We start from the raw sequence: 15,207 nt of genomic DNA, 5'->3' as shown, positions 1-15,207 counted from the left end.
TGTACATCAGATCGATTCGTACGTAGAACACTACGCATCATTGAAGCCACTAGTCATGGGCGAAACCCTAATCGCTGCGAACAACAAAGCTGTGTGAAGATAGCCGTGTATAATGCGCAAATAATGAGCGGAAATCTAATGAGAAAGACAGTGGCATACACACGAGCGAGCACGCGCGTGACTGTGTGTGAGTGTATGCGTGCGTACGTGCGTGTGCTCGTGCGTACGTGTGCGTGCGTACGTGTGCGTGCGCGCGCTTCTGTTTGCTAGATTCACGGCCGTAGAAGAATGCTTACACGACGTCAGGTTTGGTAACTAGAGCGTATCCTGTCCACGCGGCCACCCCTACACAAGNACGCGCACACACACGCGCAACTTAATTATAAAAATATCGACGTCACTTGGTCGAACGGCACTTTCCTCATAACAGAGGGCGCTGTCTGCATCATATAGATTTCTCCGCTATGGATTCCAACGAGAGTTCCCGTACGCCACCATCCGAAAGCTTTCCCTCCAGCCAGTATGTCTTCATCGTTCCCTTACCCTATCAAACGCAAAATATTACTTCAATTATCTAAATATTTGACAGCCTGGCTATCCAGCACGATTACAGACAATTGATCCATTTACCTGGCGCGATTTGCTGGCAGCTTTACCCGATCTGTGTAGAGATAGGACAGTGGAAAAGACAAGGATTGGCACCAAAGTGCAGCAAGGTCTAGACAGTTTGACGTGCAAGCGTAAAAAAACGTATAAACTGGTCTAACCTGACGGTCTTAACAATAAACAGAGAGTGAGTGAAAGTGTGTGAGAAAGTAACAGAGACAGACACACACAGAGAGAGAGACAGAGAGAGTGAGGGAGAGAAAGAGCGAGCGAGAGAGGAAGACACGAGAAAGAGAGAGAGGGAGAGAGGCCGAAATAGAAGAGAGAGAGAGAGAGAGGAGGGAGAGATAGATAGATAGATAGATAGATAGATAGATAGATAGATAGATAGATAGATAGATGTAGATACGATATGATAGATAATATGATAGAAAAGGAGAGAAAAGAGAGAGATAGAAAGAGATAGACAGATAAGAGAGAGAAGAGAGAGAGAGAGAGAGAGAGAAAAGAAGAGAACGGGAGAGAGAGAGAGGAAAGAGAGAGAGGGAGAGAGAAAAAGATAGGGAGAGAGAGAGAGAGAGAGAGAGAGAGAGAGAGAGAGAGAGAAAGAGAGGGAGGGAGACACACAGAGAGAGCGAAAGAGAAAGAGATAGCGAGAGAGCGAGAGAGAGAGAGAGAAAGAGAGCGAGAGAAAGAGAGAGAGAGAGAGAGAGAGAGAGAGAGAGAGAGAGAGAGGGATAGAGAGAGAGAGAGAAAGAGAGAGAGAGAGATAGGGAGACTATAACGCTCTAATGAGCAAGAATTTTAATATTAACCCTACAGGGACACAGCGTCTGGGACACACTAACATGACACCGGCACACGATCCACTTATTGGCGTGCAGACCACGCTATGTCGCCGCCCACCTTAATCTCGACCTCTCCCCTCGGTGACGTCACGTATCCGCCTCTCAGCGTCAAATGCGCATGCGTAGCAGCCGTTATCTGCGCAGACAAAACACACTCTGTAGGCGTGAGGAAAACACGAAAACACGAAACACGAGAACACACGTGCGGGCGCGAGGACGCGTTGACAGACGCAGCGCCTACGACAAGAGACAAACAGGGTTAGTTTGTTGATTGCCTCTATAGCTATAGCTACAGAATAGTTTGGCTTCCTTGTTGTTAGGTTAGTCATAGTGGGTGCTAGCCGCCTAGCTCCCGCCATGATTCATGCGCTACCGTAATCACTGTAATTAACGCGCAACTAATTTAGCTGGCACGACGCTCGGTTCGCCCATCATCTTAAGGCGGTGGCAAGCAGCAGCAGCGGATTTTATCGAGAACTTGTTGACTTTTCATCTGGGTGTGGGGGCGGTGCTAGTGCGTACGTTCCCAGTGTATGCTCATACTCTTCAGAGCAGCTGCATGTGTGTGGGTGGAGGGGAAGCGCGTATGTATGTGTTTGTGCGAGCGCGATACTTGTTCGTGCGCGCGTGCGTGCGTGCGCGCGTGCGTGCGCGCGTTTGTGCGTGCGTGCGTGCGTGCGTGTGCGTCTGTGTGGGGGAAGGGTGCCGGTATATTAACTGTAGTTTCCCCGACAGCCGTGAGAGTTGCTCAGGTTCAAGCACAGCACGTGTATAGAGCTAGCCCCCGCCTGCTACGCGAGCATGCGTAACTCGAGACGCCCTCCCTACAATAAATCTATCATTTAATGCAAACGAACGCAAGCCCATCGGGTTTCTCGTCATGCTATATGACTCGTGATTGTATCATTAATCCAGCGGCGATGCTGATTTAGTAGCGGAATCTCAGTAACATGCAGCTGCACACGGGCAGGTATAAACACGGTCATTTTATTATGATCACACATCATACTTAAATAACAGGAGTGAATAACAATAGAGGAGAAATGACTAGCTCAACACATAAAAAATCAACATTTCCATGCCACGTTCGGAGCTACATAATTAGAAGAGATATCGATACACAAATTTAGGTGTGCAGTGCTATTTCTGACGTCAGGGTTGTTGGGTTTTGCGCGATAAAATTATGGGTAAATTTGGCATGGAAATGTTGAATTTCTTGTGTTTCGATCGAGTGAGTCATACTCCTCTATGATATTTAGTTTTGTAGCTACCCTGTTTTTTGACAAATACCATATACTACTACAACATTCCTGCTACGTGTATGTAGGACGGTAGCCACGTACGTGTATGTGGGACGGTAGCGACGTACGTGTATGTGGGACGGAGCGTCGGTATCGCGATGTGGGACGGTAGCCGACGTAACGTGTAATGTGGGAGGACGGTAGCCGACGTACGTGTAATGTGGGACGGTAGCGACGTACGTGTAATGTGGGACGGTAGTGACGTTACGTGTATGTGGGACGGGTAAGTGACGTACGTGTCAGTGGGACGATAGAAGCGTCGTACGTGTATGTGGGACGGACGGTAGCGACGTACGTGTATGTGGAACGGACGGTAGAGACGTACGTGTATGTGGGACGGTAGCGACGTACGTGTATGTGGGACGGTAAGTGACGCTACGTGTGTATTGACGGTAGCCGACGTACGTGTATGTGGGACGTACGTCCGTACGTGTAATGTGGGACGGCGGTAGCGAACGTAACGTGTATGTGGGACGGTAGCGACGTACGTGTTATTGTGGGGCGGTAAGTGACGTACTGTGTATGTGGGACGGACCGGTAAAAGCGACGTACTGTATGTGGAACGGACCGGTAAGAGACGCGTACGTGTATGTGGAACGGTAGCGACGTAACGTGTATTGGGACGAGTAGCAAACGTACGTGATATGTGGGACGGTAGCAACGTACGTGTATGTGGGACGGCGTAGCCGACGTACGTCAGTATGATGGGGACGGACCGGTAGCGACGACTGTGTATGTGGGAGGTAGCGACGTACGTGTATGTGGGGACGGTAGCGACGTTACGTGTATTGGGAAACGGTAGCGACGTAACGTTAAATGTGGGACGGTAGTGACGTACGTGGTAATGTGGAACGGACGGTAGCGACGTACGTGTAATGTGGAATCGGGACGGTAGAGACGTAACTGTGTAATGTGGGACGTAAGCGACGTACGTGTATGTGGGACGGTAGCGACGTACGTGTATGTGGGACGGTAGCGTCGTACGTGTATGTGGGACGGACGGTAGCGACGTACGTGTATGTGGGACGGTAGCGACGTACGTGTATGGTGAAGAAGTAGTGACGTACGTGTATGTGGGACGGACGGTAGCGACGTACGTGTATGTGGAACGGACGGTAGAGACGTACGTGTATGTTGGGAACGGTAGCGAAACGTACCGTGTATGTGGGACGTCAGCCACGTACGTGTATGTGAACGGACGGGTAGCAACGCTGTACGTGTATGTGGGGAGCGGTAGCGACGTACGTGTATGTGGGACGGCTAGCGGACGTACGTGTATGTGGACGGTAGTGACGTACGATGTATGTGGGAAGCGGACGGTAAGCGACTACGTGTATGTGGACGGATAGCGACGTAACTGTATGTGGGACGGTAGCGACGTAACGTGTATTGTGGGACGGTAGCACAGTAACGTGTAATGGGAGACGGTAGCGACGGTAACGTGTATGTGGGACGGTAGCAACGTACGTGTAAAATGTGGAACGGTAGCGACGTACGTGTAATGTGGGACGGTTAGCGACGTACGTGGTATGGGTGGGACGGAACGGTAGCGACGTACGTGTATGTGGGACGGTAACGACGTACGTGTAAATGTTGGGACCGGTAGCGACCTAACGTGTATGTGGGACGGTAAGCAACGTAATGTGATTGTGGGACGGTAGCGACGTAACGTGTATGTGGGACGGTAGCGACCGATACGTGTATGTGAACGGACGGTAAAGCGACGTACGTGTATGTGGGACGGTGAACAGTGACGTGACGTGTAATGTGCGGACGGTATGTGACGTACGTGTATGTGGGACCGCGACGGGTAGCTGACGTAACGTGTAATGTTGCGGAAACTGGACGGTAGAGACGTACTGTATGTGGGACGGTGCGACGTAACGTGTATTGGAACGGACGGTAGCGACGTAACGTGTATGTGGACGGTAGTGGCGTACGTGTATGTGGGACGGTAAGTGAGACGTACTGTATGTGGGACGCACCGGTAGCGACGGTACGTGTATTGGGACGGTAAGCGACGTAACGGGTATCGTGGGACGGTAGTGGACGTAACGTGTATGTGGACGTAGCGACGTAACGTGTATGTTGGGAACCGCAGGACGACGTACGTGTATGGTTTGAACGGTAGCCACGTACGTGTATGTGGAAGGGTAGCGGCGTAACGTGGTAGTGGTGAGGCGGTAGCGCCGTACGTGTATGTGGTACGGGTAGCGACGTAACGTATATGTGGGACGTAGCGACGTACGTGTATGTGGGACGTAGTGATTACGTGTATGTGGGACAGTAGTGACGTGTATAGTTAGAGTGGGAGGTAGCGGACGTTACGTGTATGTGGGATCGGTAGCGTCGTACGTGTATTGGGACGGTAAGCGACGTACGTGTATGTGGGAACGGACGCCGTACTGTGTATGTGGACGCAACGGTAAGCGACGTTACGTGTAATGTGGACGGTAACCACGTAACGTGTGAGTGGGAGGGTAGCGGCGTACGTGTATGTGAGGCGGCGTAGCGCCGTACGTGTATGTGTTACGGGTAGCGACGGTACGTGTATGTGGGACGGTAGCGACGACGTGTAGTGTTGACGGTAGCGACGTATATGTAATGTAGGATGGAGCGGTAGCAACCGTACGTGTATGTGGGACGGAACGGGTAGCGACGAACGTGTATGTGGGACGTAGGCGTACATGGTTATGTAGGATGGAACGGTAAGCGAACGTAACGTGTATGTGGAACGGGACGGTAGAGAACGTACGTGTAGATTGTGGGACGGTAGCCGTCGTGAACGTGTATGTGGACTGGACGGTAGCGACGTACGGTGTATGTGGAACGGACGGTAAGAGACGTAACCGTGTAATGTTGGACGGTAGCGAACGTACGTTATGTGGGACCGGTAGTGAACGTAGCGTGTATGTGGGACGACGGTAGCGACGTTACGGTGTATGTGGACGTAGCGACGTACGCTGTATGTGGGACGGTAGCGAACGTACGTGTATGTGGGACGGGGTAGCGACGTACGTGTATGTGGGAACGGTAAGTGACGTACGTGTATGTGGGACGTAGCGGGCCGTACGTGTATTGTGGGACGGTAGTGACGTACTGTATGTGGGAACGGTAGTGACGGTACGTGTATGTGGAACGTAGAAAGCGACGGTAAACGTTTGTATGTGGGACGGTAGCGACGTAACGTGTATGTGGACGGTAAGTGACGTACGTGTAAGTGGGTGCGGTAGCGACGTACGTGTATGTGGACGGACGGTAGCGACGTACGTGTAATGTGGACGGTAAGCGTGACGTACGTGTAAGGTGGACGGTAGCGACGTACGTGTTATGTGGGACGGTAGCGACGTACGTGTATGTGGGAACGTGTAGCAACGTACGTGTATGTGGGAACGGTAAGGTGGCCGTACAACGTGTATGTGGAGGGTAGCGGCGTACGTGTAGTGTTGAGGCGGTATGACGTACTGGTTGTAACGGTAGCAACGTACGTGTATGTAGGACGGTAGTGACGTACGTGTATGTGAGGCGGTAGTGACGTACGTGTATGTGGGACGGTAGCAACGTACGTGTATGTGGGACGGTAGCGACGTACGTGTATGTGGGACGGTAGCGACGTACGTGTATGTGGGACGGTAGTGACGTACGTGTATGTGGGGCGGTAGTGACGTACGTGTATGGGGGACGCACGGTAGCGACGTACCTGTATACGGGACGGTAGCGACGTCGACTCCATGCGCGACGCCGTGTTTACCGTGTCGCCGAACAGACAGTAGCGTGGCATCTTCAAGCCGACAACACCGGCCATCACCGAGCCGCTGGCGACGCCGCAGCGCAGCACGACGTCTTGTTCCGGTACGTGCGGCACGCAGACGCGCCGCGCGACGAACTCGAGCGCCATGTTGGCGATGTGCGCCGCGTGGTGGCGCGTGCGTCGCGGCAGACCCGAGATGACCATGTAGGCGTCTCCGATCGTCTCCACCTTATAGACGTCATGGTTCTCAATAATCGAATCGAAGTGAGTGTAGACGTGATTGAGCAGGTTGACGACCTGTAGAGGTGACGACGCCGCCGACAGCGACGTAAAACCGACGATGTCCGAGAAGAAGACGCTGACGTCTTCGAAGTACTCCGGCTCCACCTGGCGGCCGCTGGACAGCTTCGCAGCGATCTCTGGCGGCAGCATGCTTCCGAGCAGCTTCTCCATGTTGCTCGTGACTTGTGCGAGCTCGGCGGTGCGCTCAGCGACTTTCTCCTCCAGCTGCAGCGTGTACTCTTCGAGCGCCAGCATCATATTGTCGAGCAGGCTCTTCTTCGTCGGGTTGCACGCCTTCAGTCGCTTGCCGATGTGTGAGAACGTCGGCCGAGTGCTCGCCTGGTCGTGCCAGCACGACTCGACGACGTAGAATACGTTACGTGGAATGTGCTTCGCGTACGCCGGCCGCAGGTAGCGCGCGCCGACGGCGGCGACAATGTCCTGCAGCGACATCGTGCTGCCGACGTCATCGTAGGCGTCGCCACGCATGAAGATTTCGTAGGCGAGGATGCCGTAGCTGTAGACGTCGTCGGGCTTGGCGAGGGCGTGCAGGCTGCCCCGCTGCGCCGCCACCAGCCGCTCGGGTGAGTGGTAGAGCAGGTGGCGCTCACTCGTCAGCTGGCTGCGCGCCTCATCGTCGTTCTGCTGCGGGTAGACGGCGTCGCGACGTCGCGCTCCGCGCCGCAGTGCCGCGTTCCAGCGCGCGTACTCCCAGTCGGCGACCTTCACGTTCCAGCGGATGTCGATGAAGCAGACCTGCGGTCGCAGCATGCCATGCACGATGCCGATGCCGTGTAAGTACGCCATGCCCGCAGCGACGTCGGCAGCCAGCGAGAAGAGGAACGGCGCGTCGAGGTTGTAGCGCTGAGAGCGCAGCACGTCGGCGAGCGCGCCCTTCGCGCAGCACTCCGACACGAGCCTGTACTCGTCGGCTTGCACCGTCGCCCCGTAAAAGCGCATCACGTTTACGTGCGTCACGCCGTCCTTGAACCAGATCAACGTGCGACGCGCTTCTTTGCTGAGCGACGCAGCCAGCTTGACGCTGGTCGGACGCAGGAAGACGCGCTCGTCGCGGTAGAGCGCGACGACGAACGGCGTTGCCCGCTCTGGCTGCCGCAAGCTGCCGCTGCTGCTCACCGGGGTGCCGTCGCCAAGGACTCTCTGTGAGATGAGCGAGACGAAGGTGTTGATGGGCTGGATGTCTTCGGGCGGGATTCGCCACTCGCTGCGCATCAGCGCGCGGTTGGTGCGCACGTAGACGTGGCCCAGGTAGACGGCCATCGCGATGACGGTGGCGGCGATCAGCGGCACCAGCACGAACACAGGCACGCGCCACTTCTGCTGCTGCACGACCTCCCAGTGTCGGTCGGCCTGCACCAGCTCCCACATGACAGCCCCGCCGCAGCTGACGCGAGACAACACGTGATCGTGCACCGCACTGCGCACGCGCTCGCCGAGCGGGGTCAGGCCGAGGTCGCTCGCCAGAGTGCGCGCCGACTCGTCGTTCATGAACCAGTCTATGTAGCGGATAAGTTCCTTGCACGCGTCGCACTTGGTGTCCGTATCCATTCTGATGATAAAGTAGGTGTAACCTAGAAGAATATATATATATATATATATCAGGAGTTAGTAAAGACAAATTTGTCTTCATTAACTCCTAATATATATATATATACTAGCGGGATACCCGGCGTTGCCCGGGAAAATCAGTGGCGTTACTCAGTTGGTGACCGCTTGGTTGAAAAGAAAATACCCCAAAAAATCCAACTATCTATCCCATTCCATGCCATCCCAATCCATCGCACCGCATCCCATCCCATCCCATCCCATTCCATATCTCATCCCATCTCATCCCATCCCATCTCATCGCATCTCATGCCATCCCATGCCATCCCATGACATGCCATGCCATGCCATGCCATGCCATGCCATGCCATCCCATCCCATCTCATCCCATCCCATCCCATCCCATCCCATCGCACCGCATCCCATTCCATCCCATCCCATCCCATCCCATCCCATCCCATCCCATGCCATCCCATGTCATCCTATCCCATCCCATCCCATCCCATCGCATGCCATCCCATGTAATGCCATCCCATCCCATCCCAAATAGTAAAAAATAATAAGAAATCAAAAGATAAAAGACATTAAATATAAAAAATTTAAAGTAAAAATTCAAAAATTCAAAATAATACATACTAAAGAGGTAGGTAAAGGGAAAAAAAGAAAAAAGGGGAAAATACGTTCCCAGCTAGGACTCGAACCCGGAATCCCGGTGTAGGAGACGGATGTTCTAGCGACTAGGCCACTGCGCCGTTAAGAGTATACCTCATAGATTCACACGTACGTGATGTTAATCTGTACGCACCGCCATCTGTTGATGAATAGAATTTTTATGCATTTTTAACTTTTTTACTTTATTAAATTTTGGTTTCAGCCAGAACCACCTCCCAGACGTGCTGATCCTGAAAATATCTTTAGTTTTCCTCTAGGCTACGGAGTTCTCTAGTTATGCGAGTACGGACTAATTCGGCTGAACAACTTTATATATAACTTTAAATTTTCCATTACACACTATAAAATAGTTGATTACAGGTGACGGACCTCTCTTACACGTACGGAATGACGTCATTTAATCTCTACCTACTACAAATCACACGACCCACCGATCATTATTTGGCAGACTGCCAAGCGCCTACAGCGCCACCTACCGACTGCAAATCACACGACCCACTGATCATCATTTGGCAGACTGCCGAGCGCCTACAGCGCTACCTACCGGAGATCGGGTACGCGTCAGCGGTGCCTGGGTCGACAAGGTCGGTGGTGAAATGTTTGTCGAAGCTGTCGGAGTAGTACTCAGCCGCCAGCTGTACGGACTCGAGCGTCGGAAATACGAAGTTAAACTGCCTCGAGGCGATAGCCGCCATCGGCAGCTGAGCCTGGTGAATACAGAAATACAGTAGGTATGCAGGCGTCGTCATAGTGATGTGACATCAACATTAACGTAGCCTTTTATATAGCGTCACTTGCTAGCCTATCGCTCATGCCGGATTCTCCTGCACTACGATCTTTCATCCCTGTCGACCCCCTCTGTCCTGCCACACCCCTCACTCATGTTGCCTCCCTCACCCCTGTCATTTACTCTCACCTCATACCCCTTGATCCTCGTCGCAGCCACTAATCACTGTTGATCCCCCGCATCGCTCTCCTACCCCACATCCCTGTAAGTCCCTGCATCACTGTTTTATCCCACATCCCTGTCGGGTCCCCTCATCCCTGTCCTACTCCACATCCCTGTCTTACTCCACATCCCTGTCCTACTCCACATCCCTGTCATACTCCACATCCCTGTCGGTTCCCTGCATCCCTGTCCTACTCCACATCCCTGTCCTACTCCACATCCCTGTCCTACTCCACATCCCTGTCCTACTCCACATCCCTGTCCTACTCCACATCCCTGTCCTACCCCTCATCCCTGTCCTACTTCCAATACCCTCTCCTACTCCACAACCTGTCCTACTCCACATCTGCTGTCCATACTCATCCCTGTCCTACCTCCACATCCCTTGTCCTATCTCCACATCCCTGTCCTACTCCAACATCCTTGTCTACTCCACATCCCTGTCCTACTCACATCTCTCTGTCCTACCCTCATCCCTGCTCCTACTTCCTCCCCTCATCATCTCCCTGTCCTACTCCACATCTCTGTCATACTCCGACATCCCTGTCCTACTCCCCCCATCCCTGTCCTACTCCACATCCCTGTCCTACTTCCACATCCCTGTCCTACCTCCACCATTCCCTGCTCCTTACTCCACATCTCTGTTCATTACTCCAATCCCTTGCTCCTACTCACATCCCTGTCCTACTCCAACATCCCTGCTCCTACTCCACATCTTGTCCTACTCCACGATCCCTGTCCTACTCCACCCATCCCTGTCCTACGTCCACATCCCTGTCCTACTCCACATCCCTGTCCCCTATTCCACATGCCCTGTTCCTACTCCACATCCCTGTCCTACTCCACATCTTCTGTTCATACATCCACATCCCCTGTCCGTACTCCACATCCCTGTCCTACTCCACATCCCTGTCCTACTCCGAATCTGTCCTACTCCATCATCCCCGCTGTCCTACCTCCACATCCCCTGTCCTAACTCCACATCCTGTCCTACCCCTCATTCTCCCTGTCCTACTCCACATCCCTGTCCTACTCCACATCCCTGTCCTACTCCACAATCCTGTCCTATCCACATCTCTGTCGGTTTTCCGCATACCCTGTCAGTTCCCCTGTATTCCGCTGCTCCTACCCCTTACTGTCTCTTTCGGTTCCCGACATCCGGCCCTACCCCTATCCCGATGCCCCACCCCTCATTCCTGGTCCTACCCCCAACATCCCTGCTCCTACGCTCCTCATTCCCTGTCAACTTTCCGCCACATCCCTGTCCTACCCCGTCGTCTCTTTCGGTTCCCGCGCATCCCTGTTCCATTACCCCTCATCCCTGTTGGTTCCCGCCACATCCCGCCCCCACCCCAGACCCTATTCTACTCTCACATCCCCGTCGAGTCTCCGCAATCCCTGTCCTACTCTCATCCCGTTGCGTTCCCGCAAGTCCCCTGCCCCACCCATCAGCGCCCTATTCTACTCCACATCCCTGTCGCGATCTTTCGCCATTCCTAGTCCTACCCTCGCGTCTCTTCGGTTTCCCGCACATCTCTGTCCTTACCCTCGCTCTCTTTCGGTTCCCGCTACATCCCGTGTCCTACACCCTCATCCCTGTCGATTCCCCGCAACATCCCTGTCCTACTTCTCATCCCTGTCGATTCCCGCACATCCGATGTTGCCTTACCCCTCATCCCTGCCACCTACCCCTTATCCCTGTCCTACCCCTCATTCCTTGTCCGATTGTCCGCCACCCCCCTGTTCCTACCCCTTCATCCCTGTCGATCTCCGCGATACATCCAATGTCCTTACCCCTTATCCCTGCCGCCCTACCCCCTTTTTATCCCTGGTCCTACCCCTCATCCCTGTCCGATTCCCGCACACTCCATGCTCCTTACACCTCATCCCTGCCCTTACCCTTTATCTATGGTCTACCCACTTCATCACCTGTCGATTTCCGCACATCCCTTCCTCACCTCGTCTTCTTTTCGGTTTCCCGCTACATCCCTGTCCTACCCTCATACCCTGTCGATTCGGGGGCCGCCCACGTCCGCGTTGGGGCCTACCCCTCATTCCTGTTGCGTTTCCCGCCACATCCCTGCCCCACCCCCTCATCTCTTGTTTCCTACCCCTCATCCCTGTCGATTCCCGCACATCATGTCCTGACCGCTCATCCATGTCCTACCCTCATCCCTTTCCTACCCTTATGCCCTTGCCCTACCCTCATCCTTGTTGGTTTCCGCCTTATCCTTGTATATCTCCTTCATTCCCTGTCGGTTCCGCAACATCCCTGTCCCCTAACCACATCCCTGTCCCACCCCCTCATCCCCTGTCCTACCCCTCATTCCTTGTCCCACCCGCTCATCCCTGTTCCTTACCCTCATCCCTGTTCCTACGCTCCTTCATCCCTGCCCCTACCCATTATCCCGTGTCCGGTTTCGCCGCACATCCCCGTCCATACTCTTCATCCCTTGTCCTACCCGCTCCTCTCTGTTAGGCTTCCCCGCACCTGTGTCCTACCCCTATTTACTCCCCTGTCGCCCGTTCCCCGCATCTCCTCCGTCCTACCCCACGCATTCCATTGCCGATTCCGCCACATCTCTCTGTTCTAACCTCATCCCTGTCCGCCGTCCGCACATCCATGTCCACCCCTAAATCCCTGCCCTCCCCTTATCCCTGTCCTACCCCTCATCCTGTGTCGATTCCGCACATTCCCTTATCCTTAACCCCCTCCCCCTTGTGCCTAACCACTACATCCCAGTTCACTTTCCGCCCACATCCCTTTCCTTACACACTCGTCCTTTTCGGTTTCCCGTACATCCCGTTCCTACCCCTCGATCTCTGGTCGCATTCCCGCACCATCCCTATCATACCCCCTCACTCCTCGTATGGTTCCGCCACATCCTTGCCCACCCCTCATCTGTGTCCTATTCCCCTCATCCCACTGTCGATTCCCGCCATCCCCATGTCATAAGCCCCTCAGTTCGCGCCTGTCCTGACCCTGCATCAAATCTGCCCTACCCCTCATCCCTCGTCGGCTTTCCCTCATTCCTGTCCTACCCTTATCCCTGTCCCTACCCCTCATCCTGCTCTGGTTTCCCTCATCCCTGTCACTACCCCCCTCATCCCGTCGCGTTTCCCGCCACATCCGCCTGTTTCTTCCCTCTACCCCCCCTCAACATTTTTTTTCCCCCCTGTCCCACGCCCTCATTCCTGTCCTACCCCTCATCCCGTTTCCCACCCTTCATCCCTTGCCTAACCCTCATCCTGTCGCTTACCCCTCATTCCTGCCCTACCCAATTCCTCCCTGATCGTATCCCGCACATCACCGTCCTCTCTTCATCCTGTCCTACCCCTCATCCCTGTCGGTTCCCCGCATCCCTGTCCTACCCCACATCCATGTCGGTTCCCGCACATCTCTGTTCTACCCCTCATCCCTGTCGGTTCCCGCACATCCCTGCCCTACCCCTCATCCCTGCCCCAGCCCTCATCCCTGTCGTTTCCCTCATCCCTGTTCTCTCCCAACATCCCTGTCCTACCCCTCATCCCTGCCCTACTCCATATCCCTGTCCTACCCCTCATCCCTGTCAATTCCCGCACATCCCTGTCCTACTCCTCATCCCTGTCGGTTCCCGCACATTTCTGTCAGTTCCCGCACATCCCTGGCCTACCCCTCATCCCTGTTAGTTCCCGCACATCCCTGTCAGTTCCCGCACATCCCTGTCCTACCCCTTGGCTGGCTTCCAGCGCGTCGGCGAGAGAGACGTAGGTGATCGTGCCGACGATCGACATGACGATGCCAGTGACACCTAGCGACTTCGTTCCGTAGTAGCTGATGACGCTGTCGTTCCAGCGTGAGACGTCATCTTTGTTCTGACCTTCGCTGAATTTTCCGAAGGTCGTGTTCCAATGTGGCGAGAAGGCGCTTAGCGCATGCGTGAAGATTCCCGTCGTTCCTGAGTCGTCTGCGCGCACGACGACCTGCAGCAGAACAATGCGTGAGCTCCCTCGTTTCCGCTTCCGGAACGCTACTGTGTTATTTCATTATAAATGACGGAAGAGAACGACGAAAATGTTAGGTGGCCGATTCACCGTGTGGTGTCTACGTTCATAAGCGATGGTGGTGTTAGACGTGTACACGCGCAGATGCATATGCAGTAAGACAAGCACGCACGCACGCACGCACGCGCGTAGGTGCATAGACACTGGCACGCACGCGCGTACGCGTTGTCCGCCCGCCCGCGTGCGAGCACGCATGCGTGTATTCTATCGCGTGCGCCTGTGAGGGTCATTCTACATTTAGCAGACAACAAACGTTTATTTGCTTTTAGTAATTTGGCTGGTGCAGAACTGTGGGTCAATCTCGAGCGCGTGCACTTCCTCATATCAGCAATTATCGATCGTGTCGTGTATCTTCTGCTGCTGCTCGATGTACGAGATTCGCTTAGCGTTGGTTACGGGCAGTCTAGTGTTACTTAGTTAGATCTAGGAGGGAGAGGGCAGCAGAAATACCGACAGCAAAGCGAGGACAGACATCATAGCTACTGCTAGGCTAGTTGCGTCTAACCTTGGAGTAATCATTCTGATGTAATGATCAATGGAGTAACCAATCAGAATGATTACGCCAAGGTTAGACGCAACTAGCCTAGCAGTAGCTATGATGTCTGTCCTTGCTTTGATGTCGTTATTTCTGCTGCCCTCTCCCTCCTCCCTTCTTCCCTCCTCCCCCTCATCGCTATCACCCCCTAGTGATCCTGCTATAGGGTTTCAGGCAGCTTCTCTTCTTTGTTGCGTGAGTCGTTTCTGCCATGACGAGCAGATAACGCGTGCGTGCGGTCCGCTGCCTCATTCCATTTGCGCGTGAGATGTCTGAGACTAAACGAATGAACTCAATGCTGATTGAATTCAATTACAAGATCCCCGTCTCTCGGCCCGCCGTGCGATTGCCACCTAATCCGAATTCAAGCAGAAAAAAAGAGAAAGTGAAAACAGAGAGAGAGGGGGAGAAAGAGAGAGAGAGCGAGAGAGAGAAAAATAAAGAGAGATAGAGAAAGTAAAAGAGAGAGAGAGCGAGGGGAAGCCGTCAGCAAGAGAAAATGACTTCGAATGTTATCGGCATTTCCTTCGTGAAAATCTTCGCAGTCCGTGGTCGAAAGTGGCAAAGACAACACAATGCCGGATCGACCAAATAAATGGTTAACTTCTACGATTTTCAACCTCGCCGTGGGCCATTCAACCAAACTGCATTCA

At 53.8% G+C, this 15,207-nt stretch overlaps 1 protein-coding gene across 1 annotated transcript in view; it reads right to left on the bottom strand.

Annotated features, from left to right (window-relative positions):
- Positions 1 to 361: 361 nt before the first annotated feature.
- The window catches only part of LOC106812991 (receptor-type guanylate cyclase gcy-1-like), a 23,048-nt gene continuing 8,202 nt past the window's right edge, over positions 362 to 15,207 (bottom strand). Inside the window, exons 3-7 of the mRNA XM_014817031.1 lie at positions 13,687 to 13,938; positions 9,571 to 9,733; positions 6,456 to 8,380; positions 1,513 to 1,590; positions 362 to 544 (exon numbers count right to left, since the gene is read on the bottom strand). Coding sequence (XP_014672517.1) covers positions 446 to 544; positions 1,513 to 1,590; positions 6,456 to 8,380; positions 9,571 to 9,733; positions 13,687 to 13,938 — 2,517 coding nt within the window. The 3' untranslated portion in view covers positions 362 to 445. The remainder of the gene's footprint in view (positions 545 to 1,512; positions 1,591 to 6,455; positions 8,381 to 9,570; positions 9,734 to 13,686; positions 13,939 to 15,207) is intronic.

The sequence above is a fragment of the Priapulus caudatus genome, unplaced genomic scaffold (genome assembly GCF_000485595.1).
Source record: "Priapulus caudatus unplaced genomic scaffold, Priapulus_caudatus-5.0.1 Scaffold711, whole genome shotgun sequence".
NCBI lineage: Eukaryota > Metazoa > Priapulida > Priapulimorpha > Priapulimorphida > Priapulidae > Priapulus > Priapulus caudatus.
Note: the sequence above shows the minus strand (reverse complement) of the source record. Positions and strands in the feature narration are given on the sequence as shown.